Below are 23,227 nucleotides of genomic sequence, written 5' to 3'. Positions count from 1 at the left end.
TTAGGGCGGCTAGGATCTGGAACCAACTTCCAAGGGAAGTGGTGCTGGCTCCTACCCTGGGGGTCTTTAAGAGGAGGCTTGATGCCCACTTAGCTGGGATTTGAGCCCAGTTTTTTCTCCTGCCTAGGCAGGGGGTCGGACTTGAAGATCTACAAGGTCCCTTCCAACCCGACTTCTTTGATTCTATGATTCCTGCATTCTCATACTGCTTTGAAGCACTGCAACAGGCACATGCTTGCTCATCTGGATGTGGCCGCTGGGAGTTCACTGGAACTGGAGACATGCTTGGGATTTCTAAACAGGTTCTAAGGATTGGCAACCAAAATACTGGTGAGAAAGACTAAGTGAAATCAAAATCCTCTGAAAGTTCCTCTTTCCACTTAATTCACAATAGATTTAGTATTTCTTCCCAACTAGTAGTTGCAACAGGGAGGCTGGGGCCCCTATTACTTTAGGGGAGAAACTGTAGCATGTATATCCCCAGGCAGGGGAAGACAGTTGATTCTGGGCTAGCTGCAAGGGAGTGGGCAGCTAGGAATCCATAGGTTGCAAGTGCCTATTGCATAGTGAGCTACCTAGCAATAGGACAGTAAGCACTGATTAGACAGAAAGGGCACTACTGCAGTTTGGCCAAACAAACAGCAGTAGCCTGCTTTAGAGGCTAAGAGGACACATCTACAGTCAGTCAGGAGTACATCTAACAGGAAGGGGAGGAGCCCGGGGGATATAAGCCTGGGTTCCTGAGACAGAGGGGCAGTACAGCCCTGAACTGTGCAGGAAGAAGCGTTCCTGCCAGCTCAGGCTGGCAAGAAGTTGGAGCTATGAGCCATGTCAGGTATTCCCGGGGCAAAGAGAGCCAGTGAGTGGGGAAGGGCTGGCAGTGTTATGATAACCCAGAGGTGATGCTTTGTGTAGAGTTTAAAGAGGTTGCTTTTATTTCTATTTTAGTTTTTCTGGAGGAACTTGTTTGGTTGATAGGAGAGGTGTAAGAAGGCCACACAGGGGTGCCTGATGGACACGCTAGCCCTGCTGGGGACAGAGAAACACAGGAGCAGACTGAGGCCAAGGAGTGCAGAACCTGACCTCAAGAGAGACCAACAGAGGTGGGCTGATGCCAAGAGGGTAAGAGCCTGAGCCACAAGAGGGTGACACAGGCAGGCTGTGGCTGATGAGCAGCTGAGATTGAAAGGCTAGGCCAGAGCAAGCAGGTCCAGGCTAGAAGTTTACTGCCAAAGTAACCTGTAGGCCAAGGCCAAGAGGACTGAAGCCTATACAGGAAAGCAAATCGCAACAGTGACACCTGTGAGACATGGGCATGACTATGGGGGAGTCCATAATTAAGAGTTCTTAGGCTTAATTAGGGCCAATAGGATGAAGGATGGTGACCACTGGTTTGGAATAGTGCCAGCTAGGCATCAATAGGCCAGCCAGGACTTGAGGGACCCCAGGGAACCAGGGAGTTTTGGTTAGTGGGCAGAGGGTCCAGAGATCACAAGAGGTCAGTTAGGTCAGTTATATGTCAGTGAGAGTGCTCCATGACCTATGGGGAGCTTCTCAATTTATCAAAAGAACATCAAGGTGTGGTGGGTGAGATAAACAAGGGAGGTTATACAGAGGACTGTGAGTGCAGGCAGGGTTAGGGTGGCCCCTACGTGGCACCACAGCCACCCCGTCCTGCCACAGTAGCCCATCCTGAAAATTCCATTTACACCAATATGGATACCATTGTACTCCATCCACTAAAAAAAGTAGTTAGATTTAGTGTATCTGACAAACCATAACAAATTTGTGTGGGGTGTTTGATATTCATAAGAATACAAATGAACATTCATGCAAATAAATTGTCTCAAGTTTGATTTAATTTTAGAAATGAATCTAAAGGAGATATTAGACCTCATTAAAAGGATATGTAAGGACAGATGCACATTTCTCTTTTCTGTTAAAAAAAAAAAAAGGTCTAGATGAGAAACTTGTGAACACAAAATTAACATCATTAGAAGGGGACCACCTTGCTACTGATAAGGAAGTGAATGGTTTAAAACAAGGCTATTTAATTGTTCTTTTTAAGAGTTTAAATAACTGTATTGCTCAAACAATATGTTGGGTTGACATTTTTGGAAGATGAAGTAATTTAACCACAAAACAAATTTGGAACAAGCAGAACTTTCTATCTCATTCTGTCCTTGGCCTGCGTACTCAGACTGCCACCAAAGGGAACAGACCTGATGGTGACAATGTGATATGGCTGTGTGCCCCTACAATGTACACTGATCTATTGGCTCATTTCCTGTCATTTTGTTGCCTCTGGCTACTAAGGACCCATTCCTATATGATACTGAGTAACCTCAAATCCAGTGAATTTTAAAAGAAGTACTTGCCCCACTTTAGGATCAGCCTCTTAATCCGTGTCCAGACAAGTGCAGCTGTGTAGTCTGTGGTGCTGTAGACACATCTGTGGTGCCACATACCTCACATTCAGTTGTTCTCTGTGCTGCAAGGGAGCAGTGTGGAGGGTTTTTTTGACCCCTGGATATTCAGGGGTCAAAAAAAATCTGTGGAAAAATAAGTGGAGCACATGGGCAATGCACGCTGATCAAAATCAGAGCTGGGCCTCCTAGAGCTGCACTGTGGCTGCCAGCCAGGCTCTGTGCAACAGATCTGCTGCTGCTGCCACTCTGGGAGGCTTCCAGCTAAGGCTGCTGTGGCCAGCCCATCCTCCCCTATTGCCCCTGTGGTAACTTGGTGCATGCACAGATGTTCCCAGGGACAACTAGCAGCAATACAAGATGTGCTGCTACTAGTTGTCCCTGGGGAACCAAACATCCACACCACATGTGGATGCAGGCTTAGGGTGTGTCCACACATGCAGGTACATGCACTTGCAGTAGCTCAAATAGCAGTGGCACAAATTTGTGCCAGAGATTTGTGCCTCAGTACACATGCCTGAACATACACTTTGGTGTGGGGCAAATTATACCACTTGGGGCAAACTGAACATACCCAGCTCCTTCCGGATCTATGGCCAGGAGGAGCTGAAGGCTGGGGCCAGCACCCAGCAATATAAAAAACTGGTCCGGTGAGCAGCTCAGGGCTACTTGCCCTCAGGAGCTTCTGAGGCCCAGCCACTTGGTATCTGGGGACACTACCCCTTGTGCCAGCTGGACTGCTGAAGCAGCCCTAACCTGGAGTGGCCCCTGCACCCTCTACTGACTGCAGCAGTCTGGCAGTGGGGGCTGCTGTCTGGCTGTGACCTTCTGCCACCTGCAACAGCACCCACTCCCTTGGACCTATGGTTATGCGCCTGCCAGACCCAGATGGGGATTGTACAGCTCCCTGGGCTGTGGTATGGGCACTGTAGCAGAGACTCCTGCACCTCTGGGCCAGCTGCCAGTAGGACGTAGCTGCACAGGTGGCCTTCGTGTGGCACTGCTGTTATGTCTTCTGATGCCCCCGCTCTGCCATCTGGGCAGCTATCACCTGGAAGATGTGCTTGTTGTGGTGGCCTGCTTTGAACTGTTGAAGCATGTCTTCCTGGTGGCAAATGGTCAGGAGTTTAGTCACCTTGTCTGCCCCCCAGATAGGTCCCTGATGCTGGCCCTGGGCAGGCTCCTCTGCCTGGGTCTTGCCACTTCCCTCACTAGCAGGGATCCTGGTGTTCCCTGTTTAAAAATGGCAAATGTTCTGATAAAAAAACCCCAATTCTGTTATTAAGTGTCCCAAAATCCATGTTCTTCCACGATTAAAATGAACTATATAGAGAGAGATGTCAGGAAGTATTTTATTGATATATTTATCATTTGAAAGCAATGTAGAAGCCTACCATTGCCTCTATCATCATAATAAAATTAATTTTAAATAACTATACACTTTGGCATTTGCTTTTGTGTTTTTTTCTCATGGAAAAATCAGAGCTACCCCTGTCCCCTTCACTCCCCAGGTTGTGGGGCACTGAGCAACTCTGGGATGCCAGTACCTTGCCCCTGCCCCTCATTCCCAGCCCATAGCCCCTGACTGCCCTCCACCAGCTCCCTTCTGGTAGCAGCTCTGTCCCTGCACCAGGACATGAGTCCAGCTGCAGCTGTACCACCCACTGCTTTGTGGCTCTAAGCAGTGCCAGTCCTTATTGTTCTGTTCCCTGTGCCTGTGCCCAGGCCCCAGTGATCCCCATGTTGTTCCTGGGAAGCCCTTGAATGGGACTCAGGGACTAGGCTGGGCAAGCCCTTTCCCTTCCAGGCTGGCCTCCCCCTGCACAGGCTGCTCTAGCGGGGCACGGAGGCTCTGGTGCACTACCCAGAGCGCTCCCTCATCCCTGACCTCCATCTCTCTCACTCTCTCTTTCTCTCTCTCTCTCACACACACACCCCTGCTGCCATTTTCACCCCTCCCCATTACACCCCCAAGTGGTTCCTGGGCCCAGGAGCCCCCCCGCCCCCCCCCAAGGCTGGGGCCACATGTCCCAACACTGATGTGATCATGGGGCAGGGCTACAGTGTGGCAGTTGCTCCTGCAGCTGTGGCTTCTGCCAGCAAATCTCATCCCTCTAGGGGTTTGGTGCAGAAGGGGTGTGGAGAGCGTGTGGGCTTTGTGGGTGTGTGTGGGGGGGGCTGAGGGCATGGGTTGGGAAGTTGTGGGGTTTGTGGGTGGATTGTGGTGGGGTTCATAGGTGTGGGGATTGTAGGTGTGGGGAGGAACATGGGGGTTCCCTGCCTGCCCCCCCCACAGCATAGCTCCCCCCGTACAGCAGGACCATCCAACAGCGGGCCATTGGGGTGCTCACAGCCTACTGCTAGCAGAGACCCCTGGCAGTGCACGGCGCCACCTGAGACCCAAGGGTTCCACGTGGTGCACAGAGCTGACCAGGCCCCTGGTGCATGCCATTGCACAGAACCAGGCCAGGTCCTGCAGTCACCCAGGGCAGCCGGCATTGCAGGCAGGAGCTGTGCACCATTGGGCTGGGCCAGCTCCTGCGTCCATGGGGCCAGCTTGTGTGTCCATGGAGGCAGGAGCTGACCCAGCCCAATGGCAGCGGCTCCTGTGTGCAGTGCCAGGAGCCCCAGGTTACTGTAGAAGCTGGCCTGGTCTTGTTCGAATGCATGCACCAGAGGGCCAGGCTGGCTTCATGCACCACATAGAGCCTCTGGGTCTCAAGTGGTGCTGCATGCTGCTGGGGGTCTCTGCCAGCAGTGGGCCATGAGTGCCCCAATGGCCCGCTGCTGGCTGCTACTGCAGGGTAGCAGGGGCTGTGTGTCTTGGGGGTGGGCAGAGGACCCACCCCTCCCACACAGTCCCCCCCCCCACACACACACAGCCCTCTTCTCATCCCCATGTTCCTGCTTACTGGGGACAGAGCCTGGGCCCAGACAGCTCATGGAGACTGCTACCAGCCTTGCCCTGCTTCTATTTGTTCCAGCATGCTGGAGCAGCAGGGGCACCTGGTAGGCATAGAGGTGCTCTGGCCAGGTGCCAGTGTAGCTAAACCCCAAGTCAACATCAAAGTGGCTCTTTGGAGGACCCAGCTTCTTGTTGTATCAGGGCATGCTCCAGGAGTGCACCCTGTACCACTTTTTTCTAGCATTTTTTTGGGGATACCAGGAATTGCCAGTATCAAACTTGGAGTCCATGCTGCAAATATGCAGCATGGGAATCATTTTTTCATCCCTAGCAGGCCTCCTGTGGTGTCTCAAACTGTTCTAAGTTGCCACAACAGGCACGTGCTCGCTCGTCTGGCTGTGACCTTAGAGGACATTGCTCAGCCTCTTAGAAGACACCCGTGCTTATGAAGAATTTCCTATAAATAAACCTCCTTCCCAACGACTCATAAGATGGTAACAAAAAGTCATCTTTGTCAAAATCATCCAGACTTGCACTAAATGTTCCATATCCTACTGCCAATCCTTTGAGACAGCTTTTCTAAGAACTAGAACCTTGCCATTATCCCCATAAATAAAGTTCTAACTCTTAAATGCTAAACTCAAATGCTCCAGTGTTATACGTTTTAAATAGTAATTTTCTCCCTTTCTCCTTTCCTAAGTTGTTCCTTATAAAGTCATAAATGACGCTAAATAAGTCCAACAGTGGAAGCTTTCTTTTCCCATTTCCTTTAAAATCTGACCTTTTCATTATATTTTTCTATCTCTGTTCATTGTGGAAAAGACTAATTATGTTTACCGGCCATTCATATAAAAACATTTTATTGGATAATTAGTACCAGACACTTCCACTTATTTGGTCTCTTTACAAACTTTAAAATAGAATACCTTTTCCCTTAATTAAGTGCAACTGAAACAAACCCATAATGGGTTTCAAACAGATGTCCACAATCACCACCCTCAGATGTCAAAATGTAAGTGTCAGCATATGAAATTGCACTTATACTGCAGCAAAGGGAGGTACAAGCCTGCTATGTATTTAGGATCTGGATACAGTGAAGCTGGAAGATGGTCATCCTCTAAGACATCAACCTCCCACCAAACCCATGACTCAGGCCAATGCTAAATCTCACTAAGTCCAGGTCTACCTGACACACGTGGCAGTTAGGAGTGTACAAAACTTGTGCCCTTATTTGACATAGCTATGTCAACAGACAGTCCTACTCATGCAGATGAAACTTGTGCTGGCAAAAGAGACCTTGTGCCTATATTGCTTGTGTCATTCAGGTAGCTTGTATAACTGTCGGCAAAACACCTTTTTCCCAGTATATGCTGTATTTCAGTCTGGGGACTTTGCATGTATAGCTTTGCCAGAAAGTCTGTGTGTATTGGGTTTTAGTTGATGTTAACTTACGCAAGGTTCCCCTTTGCTATGCCTGGGGCTTGACCAACCCAGTGGCTGATGAAGAATGCCCTGGCACCCTGGCTCCACAGAAGGCAGGATTGTGGCAGTAGGGCACAGGCAAACAAACTTTCTCCATTCAAACAGATTGCACATATAGCATATGGGATGTACAGGTTTGAAGGGACTGAATGAACATTTGGAGCACAAATATAGCTAAGAAGTCATGATTGGGCACCTTCAAAATATATCTATTGACTAATGTTACAGTATAGGAGCTGCTGGCTGCATCTACGGGAGACGCTATTGTGCAATGATTACTGCGCATTTATTTAGTACTTGTTTATACTTTTTTAGTATAAACAAGTACTAAATAAATGCACAGTAACCCAAACTACTGCACAGTAGTGCCAGTGAATGGCTTTTTTGTGATGCTACTGCACAGTAGCCTAATACTACTGAGCAGTAATGGCACATCACAGTTTTTGCCACACGATGCTACTATGCAGTAGTAATGGGCTACTGCGGCTTGGCCAAAGAAACAGCAGTAGGCTGCTCTAGAGGCTAAGAGGCCACATCTGCAGTCAGTCAGGAGTACATCTAACAGGAAGGGAAGGAGCCCAGGGGATTTAAGCCTGGGTCCCTGAGACAGGGGGGCACTACAGCCCTGAACTGTTCAGGGAGAAGTGTACCTGCCAGCTCAGGCTGGCAAGGAGCGGGGCCTATGGACTATGTCAGGTACTCTCAGGCCTGAGAGCCAGTGAGCTGTAATTAAGAGCCACGAGGCTTAATTAGGGCCAATAGGGCCAAGGATGTTGACCACTGGCTTGGAATAGTGCTGGCTAGACACCAGTAGGCCAGCCAGGGCTCGAGAGACACCTGCAGAGAACCAGGGAGTTTTGGTTAGCAGGCAGAGGGCCCAGAGATCACAAGAGGTCAGTTAGGCCAGTTATATGTCACTGAGAGCGGTCAGCATCTCATGTAGGTGCACCCATGGAGGAGGTACGATTAAGAAAATGAGGTGCAGTGGCTACTACAGAATAATGTACCTCTTTCATGCAGATGACATTAGTTTCACTCAGTTTCAGAGAAAGCTGCATTGGGCCTATCATCTCCAAAAATGCCAGGGATTCATGTAATAATTGTAATAGGACTATCTAACAGGATTTTCAAAGGAGCCCAGGTAAGTGGAGGCACATATTTCATTCAATTTTACAGACTGAGATACCCATCCCTTTTAGACCCTTTTGGAGATGCCAGGCACAATGGTTGCAAGGATCTTAGTGGGATATTAAGAGGTGTAGACTTGATCCTGGAAAATTACTTGGGATTAAAAGTAAGTATAAAGGTTTTGCATAGGTCAAAATCAAGGTGAGGGGTGGTAACACTGCTTAGCAAGGTTCAGAGGGAAAGAATAGAAATATTTTCTGTGTTTTTAAGGAGGCGTTCAAGGTTTGTTAAGGAATATAAATTTCGTTATAACTTTCCTTCTTACTGTTGATATTATAGTCAGCTCGACAAAGCAAACCAACTTTGGTTCTGAACTTAAACATGGAGAGATGGAGCCTAGTAGGGTTAACCATCTGGCTACATGTATGCACCTGTCTCCCACCTGCATTAACAGGAATTCTTCTGAGATTGTTTTCAGTCATCCAGATGATTTGACTACCAAGCTCTCATTAATATGAATAGGATTTACCCATCCAGTTCTCATGCTCAGCATTGAAAATTTCAGTCTTTGCTCACCGTTAAAATACATTAGGAAAAAAAACATGCACAAACTCTTAAAAACTTTTACATGTACTTTATGTAAATGTTTGTTTACATCAAATGTTTCATATAAAACCCTTAAGACAGGTCTTATGAGCAATGACTTCAAGTGTTTGAGCTTATTCTCAACAGAGAAAATTGGCAATTGACCTACATAGTTGTAACTGGGTAGGATTTGAGGAGCTAAACTAAAAACTAAGAATAGAAGTTTCTGGCAGCAGGTCTCATAGTCTCACGCCCAGGACAGGGGGAATAAATTTAGAATCCAGACAAGCCATTTAACTGGGAAGAGAAGTTAACACATGAACGGATTTGCCCAGTAAAACAAATAGAGCACATTTAACGTCTCAGAGATGGACCCAGTTGGACCAAATGGTGGGAGAAGAGAGGAGAGGAGGCAAAGGAAAGACTTCCAATAAGCTTCAGGGGAAGGCTGTGATTTGGGGGCTAATGCCGGTCTAGCAAACGCTTCCCTCAAGTCCTTCTCTTTTTCTTGACTGCTCCGAATTGGGAATTTTTTTTTAATGCAGAAACTTAGGAGGATGTGAAGCTGGTTTCAACTAACAGCAGGACCCCGGCGTGTTAAAAAATACTTCCTAGAAAGAATGGGGGGAGCCGGTTCTGTGCTCGTGATCACCCCCGCTGTGGGCTGCCTCTCTGGAAAATGTTTAACCGGGTTTGTTCAGCTGCTTCTAAAGATGTCGAAACCGCCGAGCAAATATTGACCGAGGGGCCCCACGCGGACAGGACAACAACGCGGCTCTTATATAACCAACCCCCCCCCCTCCCCCCAAGGAGGGAGAAATCTCGGGGATTTTGCTTCCTAGCTCGGGTGGAGCTGCGCGACCCCGCCGGCGCCGGGCCGGGGCCGGGGCCGGGGCCGAGGTACAGGCCGCCGGCGCCGCCCGCGGGTCGCTCTTGTGCAAGCGCCGCGGAGGGCCCGGGCGCTGCCCGCGGGGTTACGAAAGCGCGCCCTATATAAGGCGGCGCCGCCCGCAGCCCCCGGGCTCTGCGCTGCGACCCGCGGCCGGCACCGCGCTGCTGTGAGAGGCACCCTCGGCCCCGCGGGACCTGCCGCGGGGCTCACGGCTTTGCTTGCTGTCGCTGCAGGACGAGATGGCCGGGGCGAGGACGGCGCTGGCCGGGCTGCTGCTGCTGGCGGTGCTGCCCCGCGGGGGCCGAGCCGAGCGGGACTGCAGAGTGAGCGGCTTCAGGGTCCAGGACAACTTCGACAAGGCCCGCGTAGGTGTCGCGCCGCCCCGGCCCGGCCCGGCCCGGCCCTCCCAGCTAGGCCCAGCCTTCAGACCTAGCCTAAGTCGGACACTTCTGCTGTACCCACGTTTCTGGATCCAGGCTCGGGGGTGCTGCAAAACCTGTTTGGGCCTTGGGCTCTTCGCACCTTCAGGCTCCAAACAGTAAAGCCTAAGCAGCAGAGGAGGGGGCGTAACAGTCCTGGGGATCTCTTGGAAGGAAAAGGACCTCAGGATCCTAGGCTGATAGCACTGGAGGAAGTCACGTCCAGTGCCTAGATTGTCCCCAGCCACTAACTGATGTGGTCTAAAGGGTGACACACTCCAGCTGTTCTCAGTTCATCAAAATCTCTAGATCCTGCTGCAAACTGGCCTGTGAAAACCCAGACTCATCAGTGGGTCTTTTAGGATCCTTCTGGTATTAAATATCAAAGTAAACGATTCTATTAGTTAAGGGGAGAAATAAAGTTGTTCCTGTTTCATCATTACAAAGGACTGGCTCGCAACTAACTGAATCTAGTAAGAGCCAGACAGCAGATCCAGGTTTTTGTGGTGCCTGTGCTCCAGGATGCGTTGATGTTGTACTGTAGGAGCAGCTGGACTTGTTCTCTGTTTGGAGGGTAGCGTTGAACACAAAGGGTATAAACAGATGTTATCTTTGGAGCAGGATCGTCTGTGGCGGGATGTGTCCCAGCACAGTTGTTCTGCTTCATTAGTGTTTATAGGCACTGTCTTGGGCTATTTTATTAGTTTTTACAGACATCACCTGGGGCCATTATGCTGCTGTGTTGGGTCCTGCCCCAGTCAGGGTTCCCTCGCTTGCAGACCTGTGCCTAGGTTGGGGGCTGGCAGTGCCCTGACACGTGCCCTGAGTCGGGGGGAGGCAGCCTGATGCAGGCACCATGGGAATCCCCTGAAGGGGAATTGCTGGGTGTGCTTTATAAGCAAATAGATGTCCTCCCCTATAAGGCATCACAGACTAGAACTACCTTCAGTCATAACAGCATGTTTGCCCAAATATTCAAGGGGCTAGGATGTCTGCTTGCTTGCAACTTGTGATTGTAATTTTTTGTTTATGGTGGACAATATCTCTGTGCAACCCTTAGGGTCAGAGATCAGAAGGGTTCATCCTGCATAATCCACAGAAATCCATCTTTTACCTGCTTCCCATGCTCACCAGGCCTCACCAGAACCTCTCTCCTTTCCCTGTAGTACAGCGGCATCTGGTACGCCGTGGCCAAGAAAGACCCTGAAGGGCTGTTTCTGCAAGATAATGTGGTAGCTGAGTTTGCTGTAGATGAGTACGGGCAGATGAGCGCGACTGCAAAGGGCAGAGTCCGACTTTTCAAGTCAGTTCCCTGGCATCCTCCCTTTTCTTTCCTTTCTACCTCTCTCTTCCTGTGCTTCCGGGTTGCTCTCCTCTCTGCTCCTACTCCTGAGACCGTGTGTTCATCATCAAAGGAAACCAAGTCTAGGTTGTCACATTTGAATTGATCATATTTTTGTTTCTTCCTGGCTGCAGTAACTGGGACGTATGTGCTGATATGATTGGTTCTTTCACTGACACTGAAGATCCTGCCAAATTCAAGATGAAATACTGGGGAGTGGCCGCATACCTCCAGAGGGGAAGTGAGTATTCACTTGGGGCATGTTTTTACCATAAAAGACCCAGAACTGCTTAACAGACCCTGTTACTTTGTTTCCACGCTAAGGAAAAGGTTTGTTTGCTTGTCTGTCTTTTACTAAATGGTAACAATCAGATGGTGAAATCCTAGGGTGGACAAGACGTGTTAGTTGACTGAAGCTTTTTTTCTGAGTGAAAGCAAGACTTTGTTCACCAAACATCATTTATTTTCCTTCTTTATTTAGTAATATTAAGGCACAGACAGAAGTGACAAATTTCACTCAATCTGGCCCCAGAAAGTGGTCTACATCCATGACCTAACACGAGTGCATGGCTGCAGAGCACTTTAAAAAGGCCTGATCCTGCAATAATCTGAACCCAAGTGGAGCACCTTAACTAACTTGTGTCTGTGCACTCTGGAAGCAGGCCTGGGCTGTGTCAGCCCAGGCCTGCTCCCACTGCTGTTTTCAGAATGGGAGGTGGGGGAGGGAGCAGAGGGAGCTCATTCTGCGGGTTGCCTAGCCAGCACTAGAGAAGCACACCCCTGATGTGGGGGCGGGACTCCAGCTCACCCCTCCCCAAACCAGCGCATGCTGGGGAAACCCCTAAATGGACCTTCCTCACTTGCCTTCTCCCCCTCCCATGCTGAGACTACTGGTGGCTGGGAGAGGTGGGACAGAGCTAGGGGAAGAGGCTGCAGAGATGCAGCTTCTATCTGTGGATCAGCTTAAAAAAGCTAACATCTGTTGGGTCAGGAGGATTGGTCTAACTCATGGTGCTTTCTATAAAGCATCATGAGTTAGACTGGAGACCTGCATTTCTGTTTGTGCCTTTAGACTAGGGTTGCTATGGGCCAGATTCAGATGGGTAGATTAGGCTCTTAAATGAGATTTAAGCAGAATTTAGGATTTTGAGTCACAAAGTGATCCACATCAACTCCACTGCAGCAGCAGCAAAACCACTTAGGCACCTAAATTTACTTGGCCTGGAAAGCTCCCTAGATACCGAAACTTGGATGTTTGTGAAGTTCAAAAGCAGTCTAGCTTGAGCTTCTGGGCACCTCATTTCTGCCTAAACACTGCTCCAGTCTCATTCAGAGCTAGCGAGGTACCAAAACACTACAGAAATCCCACAGAGGCTTGATCTGCTAGGTGCATACAGAGCACCTAACTCACATTGGCAACACTGAGTTTGATATAAAGCAGAGCAGCTGTGGTGACTCTTACTCGAAAACATGGCAGGGTGATAGTGGCCACCTTTTGCATAATAACTTTATGGGTAGGGCAGTCACGCAGGAAGTGGGTTCTCAGTGCTTGGGTTCTAGGCCGCCTTGAGTCTGAAGAGATTCAGCCCTGTATCTCCCGTGTCCAGGGGTGGATCCAGACTCCTCCCTGCCCCCCTCCTCCCAAAAGTAGACCATGCTGCAGGAGCTTCTGGGTGCTTCTTTAAAGCTCCCAAAGCATATAAGGATTTCCCCCCTTTCCCATTGTGCTCACAAGAGTGTCCCTTCCCCCTGCCTTTCCCCATTCCCTCCACCTGTCACTGTTGCTTTCCCTGTAGTTTCAGGGTTGGGGAATGCTTCAAAACTGCTCCTTTCTGTTCTAGCTGCATGGGAGCTGGGAACAGCGGCAGCAGCAGCGGCAGCAGGGAATGGGTGGTGGGGTGGGTTCCCCCTCCCCATGTCAGCTCCCAGGGGACTGGGAAGGTGAGAATCCACTACCCACACACTGCAGCTGCTGCTCCTGTTATTTCTCGGCTGAGCCCAGCCCCCAGGCTGCCTGGTTGGAGTGGGCCGGCATGGCTTTGAAGCTTCCCCTATCCCCTGGACAGCAGAGAAAGCGGCAGTGGTAGGTGGAGAGGAGGGGTGGGGAGGGGGATGTGGCTTTGAGCATGGAGGGGAGGGGAAGAGAATTCTCCACTGCTCTGGGGACTTAATTGAGGAGGCTCCCACAGTGCAGTCTGCCTGTACCAGTGGATTGTAGGGGGAAGAGTGGCTGCTGGGAGTGGGGATGCAGCCACCCCTGCAGCATGAGTGACTGCTCCCTCACCCCCCTATGCCAGTCCTGGATCTGCCCTTGCCTGTGTCTCACGTAAGTGCCTTAATTACAAAGGCATAGATGTGGCTAGGTGGGGGCACCTTCCAACCTTCATGTTGAAACTGGGTCACTGAGTCAGGAATGAAAGTCAGAGGGTCAGATGGAGAACAAATGAGTCCACTGATGAAGATGCTCCCCTGGAAAGGTAAGTTGTGGGCTCCAGTTCTTGCTGTCATGCTCAGGATTTAGTAGCAACACATTTCTTCCAGTGTAGCGTGCATTCATACTAGTGTAAATGTAGAGCAGATACACAATGTACAGCTATATACTGGTGTCAGTTACTCCACTCCAGAGTAAGTAAAGGAGGAAAGTTAGGAGTAATGATATACTGTATTTATTCCAATCCAAGATGCAGCTTTTGCCCCCAGTTAACACAAGAAGGAACCTAACCTTAGATTCAAGTACCAGCCCAGGATAGGCAGCAGCTCAGCAATGGCTTCAGCCCTAGCCCAGAGCCAGTCAGAACTGAGCTGCTGCCTACTTCAGGCTGCACGGGCTTGTGTGGTGGGGGAGGAGGCTCTCAGCAAGGGGAACATGGGGGAGATGATGTGGTGGGGGTGGGAGACGCACAGGAGAGACTGCATAGTGGGGGGGATGAATTGGGGGAGCCACAGCATGCAGCTTGGGGGGAGCACAGGTGAGACTGTGGAGCCTGGTCCCAACTCATCCTGTCTGCCAAGCTGCTTACCTTTGCTCTGGCTCTGTTTTAGAGGGTCAGGTGGTATGAGGGATGTGGCAGGGGGACATTTAGCAGGGTAGGCAAGGAGCAAGTGGCACTGGGGCACAGTGGGGGAAAAAGGGAGAACAGACAGGAAACACAAGGGGCAGAGTGGCTTTCCCTGTTGCAGCTGTTTGGGGATGAATTTAAAACAACTCCAGGTTATAAGCATGGAAAACTATAAAAAATGTACACATTTTCCACGTCTGGAAGCTAATTATGGGGGTTGCCTTGGATTTGGGTAACTATTGTATGGGTTGTGTAGCTGCAGCACTAAGCAGTTCCATTCTGGGTTTTTGCTCAGTTGGAAACATGCTATTACCAGCCTTCCCACCACCTAGTGTCAAGTCATTTAATAGCACCTACCACAGATAGCTACCTCCAGAGAGCTAGTTGTTTCTCCACTAGAAACACTGGTATAATTTACACTAGCATGCACACTGATGTGAGCTGCACTGGTCTAAATGTGTCCTGTCTGTGACTGACTTACGTAAAATGCATACAGTCCTGAGAGCAGGGGCTGGATGTTAAACAGCTGAGAACCGCCTGAAATTCTAATTGTGGAATAGGGAATATGGTTTCTATGTTTTTTTCTTTTTGGACATAGTTAGCAAGGTCACTTCTAATAAATACATGTGGTAACTGGATGATAACTTTCTTCCATGCTGAAGGAAAGCTGAAAATACTTCTGTGGTAGGAAAACAGAACTGTCCAGAAGCAATGTGACTAGGAGATCCTTGTGTAATCTGGTGCATGACCACTGGGAGTGCATTCATTTCTTTCAGTTTTTTCCTGTCGTTGACCTTTAAAACATTTTTTTTGTTTAAATGAGCTTCACTATAAATAGACAAAACAGCTACAAAATAGGAACCATTATACAAGAATATTTGCTATGAAGTACAAAGGAAGCTCTCAATTTTTTACTACAATTTTCTGTCTAATGCCCTGAGTGATATTAATACTTCACTAAATCAGCCTTATTTTCTTAGTTGTAAAATAATGATTTTTTTTCCCCTCTGTTGTACTTGTATTGCCAAATTGACAGCTTACTCATGGGAAGCATTTTTTGGAGGAAAGGGATGTCCCTTTGTCCTGGATCAGTCAGCTTGCCACAGAATCTGACCTTTCAGCTTCTGTAGGCTTGTATTGTCTGAAAGACTTGATTTATTCTGTCTGATATGGACCGTAATGCTGGCCTTTGAATTTTTCTTTTAGTACTGATGATGCTTGTTTCCTAAGTATGCTGTTGTCTAAGCCTGTCCCATTTCCGAAGGGTGGAAATATGCTGGCGCTATTTATGTGGCATTTGGAATGATGCTGAGCAGTGTTGACGTGTAGGGGGTGCACACGCACCCCCTGAGTGTGGCAGTGCACCCCCTATGAAAAGGTGCCACGACACTGTTGGTGGTGCCTGTGGGCAGTTGCTGCTTACCATCCCCGTGCCACCACCGTGATTGCCCCTAGCTGTGGTTGATGCTGCCAGCAGCATCTGCAGGTGGTCGCTGACTCCTGGTCAGTGCTTGCCACCCCAACTCCCTCCCTGCCTTCGCCACCAGCACCGATGGTGTCTGTGGGAGCTCCATGCTTACCGCTGCCATGCTCCCGCTGCCGCCATGCCCCCCCCAGCCACCGGGGGCACACGTCATTCATGATGCTGAGGGCTTCCATCGGTGTGTCTTTACTGCACAGTAGACTACTTTTACTAAGCAATAAAGCATTACCATCTACACGTGTGCAGCAATTGAGCCGGTGTAGACTAATTTACAGCACTGTCAGATAATCCCATCAGACACAGGTACTATCCAACAGTGAAGCAAATAACTTCACTGTCTACATATGTCTTTAAAGTGAAGCAGGGATTAGTTTACTTTGGCTCAAATTGCATAGGAGGTTAGTTAGTTGCATTGGGTTCCTATAGATGTGCAAGTCCCAAAACTTGTTTTTGTTAAAAGTCCATGTTCTGATCCCAAGATGAGGAGATACTGCAACTCTTCATTATTCAGGTGAGAATTGTGGGTGTTCTATCCCTTACAGCAGTGATTCTCACCCAAGGTGCTATGGCACCCTGGGGTGCCTTGAGATCCTTTCAAGGGTGCTACAGGGTGTCATGAAATGTTGCACTGTTAGGTTTGCAAACATGAGTCACAAGATAAACCCAGAGGTTTTTAATAATCCACAAAGTTAAAAACCTGCTAATCTTCTGTGTTTTTTCTACAACAGGAGAATTTCTCTATTTTTCTGAAGTTAAAAAAAAATGAACGAAAGTTAAGAGCTGGTATTTTCTGAGGAGTGCCTTGAATTAAAAAAAAAGGTTGAGAACCACTGACTTTCAAGATTGTTCCCACTGTGAACTACTTTCTATCATTAGTACTGAACTGTATGATATTCTAGAATCATTAATGCTGCGTTTTCTATAAGTGAAGATGTCCTTCTATCCCCATAACTTCTTTGCTTTTTCTCTGTATTGACTTCCAGATGATGACCACTGGATAGTGGACACAGATTATGACACTTATGCAATTCACTATTCCTGCCGGGAACTAAATGATGACGGCACCTGTGCTGATAGCTACTCATTCGTGTTCTCCCGGGACATTAATGGATTATCCCCAGAGGCGCAGAGAATTGTCAGGCAGAGGCAAGTTGAGCTCTGCTTGGACAGAAAATATAGACTTATTGTTCATAACGGTAAGTTTTTTCCTTCTTACAGGAATTTTATTTCGGGGGGAGGGGATGACTGCTGCTAGGAAACTCCTCTGTTATATGGAGATTGTAGGAAGCACAACATTTAGAACCTGCAATATTATCTGCCTTACCTAGTAAAAACTCCAGGTCTTGGATATACTGATTTCTCCTTTCCTTTCGTCCAGCTAAAGGAGAGCTGTGGGTACAGCTTCCATAGTAGCCCATCACATGAATTGATACAGTACGTAAGGGGAGAGTTGTGAAACTCCTAGATTAATATGGAGGGAACAGTGATCACAACTGCTTTAAAGGAAAATTACCCTATTTACCTGAATACTAGATACCCTGAATGTAAGACGAGCCCCCAATAATTAAATTCTACACATGAAAAATGTATAAATATATTACAGTTTTCCATGTATGGATTCTGATTATTTAAGAATCATCTTAAGTTCATACCCTCCCCCCACTACTGCAGGTGTTGAAGGAGAGGTGATGAGGGGGGCAGTAATGGGGCTGCACGTGGGGGACTGACAGTGAGGGAGGCAGTGGGGGGGCATGAAATGCAGTAGATGGGGGGGGAGTAATGAGGCAAGCAGTGGAGGGGTGGGAGGAAGGTGGTAGGGGACAAACAGTGAGGCAGTCAGTGAAAGGCAGGCAGTTTGGCCCCTGCTACCTCTCCCCATACCCCACTTACCCCCCATTTTGCATGCTCTTGCCCTCAGCCTCAGGCTGTCTTGATTTCCCCCTTCCCATTCTCCCTACCCGCCCTGCCCTGCCCTGCCCCACCTTCCTTCACCCCTTCCCCTTACTTTTGTTCCATGTTGGCAGGCTCCATCTCTGCCGCAGCCTGGAGCATGAAGCATGGCTCCAGCACACCCCCATAGCAGTGGTGCAGAGCTGGCACTGCTGTTCCAGCCCAGCCCAGCCCAGCCTGGAGTCATGCTCCCAGCTATGCTGCAGCAGGGATGGAGCCTGCCAGCGGGGAGAAAAAGTATGGAGGAGGGTGGCAGATCAGGGGAGAGAGGAAATGGTGTGGGGGAATGGCTGGGTGTGCAGAGGTGGTTTGTGGGGAGGAGGCAGTCAGCAGCTGTGGCTTCAGCACCAGCTTCAGCCCCAACCCTGGGTTGGGGATGGAGCCACAGCAGCTGCCTGCCCCCTGCATCCTTGTGCCCGATTTTAAGGTGAGGGGCTTTTTCCACCCCCTGTTAAAAGGGAAATAAAAAATGGTCTTCTAATGGAGTAAATCCATTATGTGTCTCTAATCTACTTGAATTTCTCAAGTATGTCAGTGATACAGGAGAGAATGGAGAACTTTTAGATACTCTGAGACTTTAAAGAGCCTTTGGGAATTTTCCTAGGAGGTCATTAAGACAATGTCTGCACAGTAAATTTATCACGCATGGAAGCATCACTCTCAGGAACGCTCAGCTGCTCTATCAGTAGAAGTGTAGCTACATCTGTTCGGTATTTTGGGGGTGCTAATTAGCAATATTGAGCAACTATTCCAGTCAGGTGCCCTTATGCTCATTATTTTTCCCTCCCCCCTTCCCTGTTCTACCTTTTTGTTTTCCTAATTTCTGTCTGTTTACAGTCCCACTGTCATCCTGTCACTATTATCTTCTCTCATTCCGTGGAGTCTCAGAACAGCAGAGACTCCCTGTGCCTGAAGAAGGGTGACTGTGTCCAAAAGCTTGCCAAGAACTCTTTTCCAACTGTTCACATCTGCTCAAAGAACCTTGCCTGCCTTATGCACATTAGTCTGTCCAGAAGCACCATGTGGAAACAATGACACTGCTTCTGGTTTAGGAGGCTCTTGTGTGGAACAGCACAGCAGTTTAGATAGTGCCACTGTTGAGCACAGTTAGTTTACACTGTAGAAATTTCAAATTAATAGGACATCTTACAGGTGAAATGGGCAAGGGTATTTCCAATGACAAGTTTTAAATTAAAAATAGTTTATATCTTGCTAAAGTAAATGTATCCTGGGAGAGCATAAACCAAGAGCCAGCATGTTCTTTGCCACAGACTGAATTAAGTGCGGTGCTAACTTAAGTTGAAGTTCTTCTGGAATTGTGTCACAGATGTACAGAACAGAATAACATTACTAATAATAAACAGGGACCTACCTAAATTGCAGTGGAAGTTCATGGCACAGTGGCACCTTTAATATCACTCTTTTTGCTGCACACCCCTCCGCCCCCCTGCTGAGTGGCAGTAAATGCTGTGGGTTTTGCCTCTCAGCAGCACAGGAGGGTGTGCAGCAAAAAGAGTGAGATTCAAGGTGGTGCTGCACTGCAGACTTCTGCCACAAATTAGGTAGGTCCCTAATAATAGACTGATATTATTAGTTATTATTGAAAATTGAAAAGAAGTAAGTATATATCAGTACATGCGTGCATGCTTTTTAACTTCCTAGTGCTGCTCATGAAATACATTAACTTAATTTTGTTTTGTTTCAGGATACTGCTCTTAAGGAGATCCTAAAGTATTGGGAGCAAAGTATGTAACAGCAGTATGGATAAAAAGTTTACCATCCAAGTGTTAAATCTTTTAAGCAGCTTTTCAATTTTGAATGTATTTATCTGAGTTCTGCAGTTCACCTTGTCAATAAGCAGTGAAACCTTTTAATAAACTTGAATTACAGGGAGTACATATTGTCTGGAGTGCAAATTTGTACATATGTGGATGATAGTTTTATTGGCAAAACATTATTATAGTACAACAGTTAAAATTAGGAATTTGAATGATATTGTATTGTATTAATCTTTTAATTTTGTTATTGATTCTGAATTTTTTTTTTACCAAGAGCCCTGTAGACAAATTACAAAAAATCTGGTAGTTATTAAAATGTCTTAAATTTTCTTGAAATAACTTCTGCCTCCTTTATTGGACTGATGGGAAAACATAATAATATTTAAAGAAAAAAGGATGTTTATTAATCACATCACAAATTAGCTTTATTAGATTTCTGTTGGACTGACACAGAAATACATCTTTTGTAAAGAACCAATTGTTATAACTGTAAAAAAAAAAAAGTAAACATTTCTGTCTGCTGTAACTTTATTTATGGGATCTAGTAAAATAGTCCCTGAGTTTAAGTAACACCAAGGGTCACATTTCCAAACTTGGGATGCCAGCAAAGATCATGAACTCTGAAACTCCACATTTGAATATTAAGATTAGAATTAGCTGCAAAAAACAGAAGTAGTCTACACAAACTTATGTTCAGGTATACACACGTTTGTGCACGAAAATGTACATGAACTTTTTCTTTTTGCTGTTTAGGATACTATGAATCCATGTAACTCTTTAACTGGGGTGTAAAAACTTTATTTCTATCTTTAGTAAAAAATAAATAATAAAAATACTAGCTGAGCGTCTGCAATATAAATTGTGTTTGCTATATTAAAGTCAATACAGTTTTCAATAGGTAAAAACCTGCCTTGCAGAGTACAATTCTGCTCTTACTTTTCAATCACTGTACCTCCATCAAATAATTGTTTAAAAATAACAGCCACATTAGGTTGTTTGTGGTCATTTCTTATTGTGGTGTCCGTAGCAGCTGCCGTCCTTTCTGAAGATGTTGCACAGCAGAAAAAAACTCGGTACCATTCCTGTCTGAAATGGGTAACATTGTATAAAATTGGGTTGACAGCAGAATTGGCAAAAGTGAAGGCCATTATCCAGAAAAAAAATGTTGGCAAAATGTTCAAATCCTGCTTGAAGTTTTGAACTAAAATTAAGAGAATAGTGATGATTATTGGGCTCCACATGATGAAGAAAGAGATCATCAACACAAACAGAGTTCGAAACAGTTTGTAATCTTGTTGGGAAACTTGAATCTGATGATGTTCCGAGTAGGCTAAACCAGCATTTAATCTTCTTCTTGATGCTTTTGTAATCTGCATTGAGAAAACAAAATGATTTTAATTGAAACAGGAGAATTCTCAATAGGTTTTAAAACCTGCTGAAGTAAATGTTGGCATATCATATCCCTACCCCATGAAATGATCATTAAAAAAACATTTTTATTGCCCCTCAATGATTCCATTTCAAATGTGTTCAATTTACCAACATAAAGATATTGTCCTAAGTGCCAGTTGTGAAGCTCAACATCAATCTGGTAGTTAAGATTGGTTCTGCTTCCTCCACCCCCCATGTTTCATCACCAGCAATAAATACTTTGCAGGCCAAATTAAGGCCTTAATTACCCTGGAAATCCCATTACCTTCAAATTATGACTTGGGTTATGACATCTGTGTAAACCCATTGATGGTTTTTGTTTTTTACACGTGTAAATGGGAAACTAGTTAATGATCCTGTTGATGCACAAGAAGGTACAGAATCTAGTTCATTTGTGTAGCCATGTTGGCTCTGCAAGGTAAAAAAGTAGAAGCACTTTCTTTTAGTCAGCAAATTTGACACAGTAAGGTAACACATCTGCTGAGTGGGCAGAGCCATTTTTGCACAGTTACTTTTCAGAATAGAGCTGCATTTCAGGATTCCAGGCTTAAATGAAAAATGTTAATGCCTGAAGCATGAAGCTGTTTGAATCCAGAGTCCATGCTTATCCTATTGTAAAGGTTAGATGCTTTCAAAATTTGGTTCTCAGTTCAGGTTCTATCACTTCTTACCAAGTCTTTCAGTTTAAGACCTGGGCCAAGCCCATCCCTATACGTTTTTTTCAGTAGCTTGGTACATAATTTAAGCTATCTTGTTAGAATTATTCTCTTCATGTCCTTTGAACATACATTAACCAAAGACTGTCACTAGTAGCAGGGCACTGGCAGTACCCTTTGTCTCGCTTTTTCACCAGTAGCATGCTGTGAGGTGTTGGTAATGTTGGCCTGTAAATGCATGCCATACTTCCGTTTTCCTTATAATTGCTTTAAATCACTGATGTGCACACACCCAATGCTAACTGATGAAGCACTGCAGTATTAATTTTCTTTTGATCAGCTCCTCCACCAGCTGTGGAATGATTACAATCAGGTTATTTCAAATGCCAGGATGCTATTTCATATAAAACAATGAACAGTCTGAAGTGCTCTGGGTTAGCATACAAGGCAGTCGAGGGGAAAGAGACTTAACGGTGGGGTTCTACTACAGACCACCCAACCAAGGGGAACAGCTAGACCAGGAATTCTAAAGTCGGCTCACAGAGGTAGTTAGGTCAAAGGACGTGGTCATCATGGGTGACCTGAACTTTCCAGACATCTGCTGGGAAGAGCAGTCAGCCAGCTCTGACCACTCACGTAGGTTCCTAGCCAGAATGCAGGACCTCCATCTAACCCAGGAGGTGCACAGCCCCACCAGGGGAGACACCTTGTTGGACCTGGTGCTGGCCACCGGCGACGACCTGGTGAGGGGGGCTGCAGGTGCTCGACCACGTGGGCGACAGTGATCATCACCTGCTGGAGAATAGTCGGGGAGGCACTGAGGTCCCGGAGGGGAGGGGAGCCAGGTGTCCAAGAAGAGTGGTCGCTCCTTAAGGAGACGATCCTTCAAGCCCAAAGGGAAGTAATCCCAACATGGATCACAGGGGGCAGGAGGGCGCAAAAGCCCCCATGGCTCACCAAAAGCATCCGGGAATGTCGTCTAGCTAAAAGGGAGGCGCACACCCAATGGAAGGGAGTAGCCATCACCAGGCAGGATTATACTGCGGTTGCTCGGGCATGCAGGGGGGCAGTCAGGAAGGCCAAGAGAGACATGGAACTGCGACTAGCTTCCCGGATCAAGGACAATAAGAAGTACTTTTTTAAATACATAGGGGGCAAAAAGAAGGTTCCAGGTAATGTGGGACCCCTGCAGGACATGTTAGGAAATTTGGTCGTCACACCACATGACAAAACTAACATATTTAATGATTTCTTTGCCTCCATTTTCCTAAGCAGGGATCAGAACAGCCACCCCCCTCTGGGCCCCCCTTAAACCCCAGGGGAGGCGCACTTAGGCCAAGGGTTAGTGAGGAACTAGTTAGGGAACTTCTGGAGGGACTGGATGTATTCAAATCAGCTGGTCTGGACAATCTCCATCCTAGAGTACTGAGGGAATTAGCTGAGGTCATTGCGGGACCCCTGGCACGGCTTTACGAGCACTCTGGAAGAGGGCCAATGTGGTTCTCATCTTCAAAAAGGGGAGGAAGGAGGACCCAGAAAACTATAGGCCAGTTAGTCTTACCTCAATCCTGGGCAAGCTTTTTGAGAGAATTATTCTGGCACATGTTCATGAGGGTCCAGCAGGGGAGATTATGCTTAGGGGCAACCAACACAGGTTCATTAGAGGCAGATCCTGTCAGACCAACCTGGTG

The 23,227-nt window shown here is 47.3% G+C and overlaps 2 protein-coding genes across 2 annotated transcripts in view; one reads left to right on the top strand and one right to left on the bottom strand.

The window, feature by feature from the left end:
- Nucleotides 1-9,571: 9,571 nt before the first annotated feature.
- Nucleotides 9,572-19,569, top strand: RBP4 (retinol binding protein 4). The gene is made up of 5 exons (XM_019556246.1): nucleotides 9,572-9,783; nucleotides 11,004-11,140; nucleotides 11,314-11,420; nucleotides 16,705-16,917; nucleotides 19,377-19,569. The coding sequence occupies exons 1-5, from the start codon at nucleotides 9,658-9,660 to the stop codon at nucleotides 19,388-19,390; spliced, it is 597 nt and encodes a 198-aa protein (XP_019411791.1). The 5' UTR covers nucleotides 9,572-9,657; the 3' UTR covers nucleotides 19,391-19,569.
- A 138-nt stretch (nucleotides 19,570-19,707) lies between these two features.
- The window catches only part of FFAR4 (free fatty acid receptor 4), an 11,230-nt gene continuing 7,710 nt past the window's right edge, over nucleotides 19,708-23,227 (bottom strand). Inside the window, exon 3 of the mRNA XM_019556245.1 lies at nucleotides 19,708-20,819. Coding sequence (XP_019411790.1) covers nucleotides 20,382-20,819 — 438 coding nt within the window. The 3' untranslated portion in view covers nucleotides 19,708-20,381. The remainder of the gene's footprint in view (nucleotides 20,820-23,227) is intronic.

Source organism: Crocodylus porosus, unplaced genomic scaffold (assembly GCF_001723895.1).
Source record: "Crocodylus porosus isolate Cpor-Errol unplaced genomic scaffold, CroPor_comp1, whole genome shotgun sequence".
Classification (NCBI taxonomy): Eukaryota; Metazoa; Chordata; order Crocodylia; family Crocodylidae; genus Crocodylus; species Crocodylus porosus.
The sequence above is the reverse complement of the archived record's forward strand: the minus strand, read 5'-3'. Positions and strand labels throughout refer to the sequence as shown.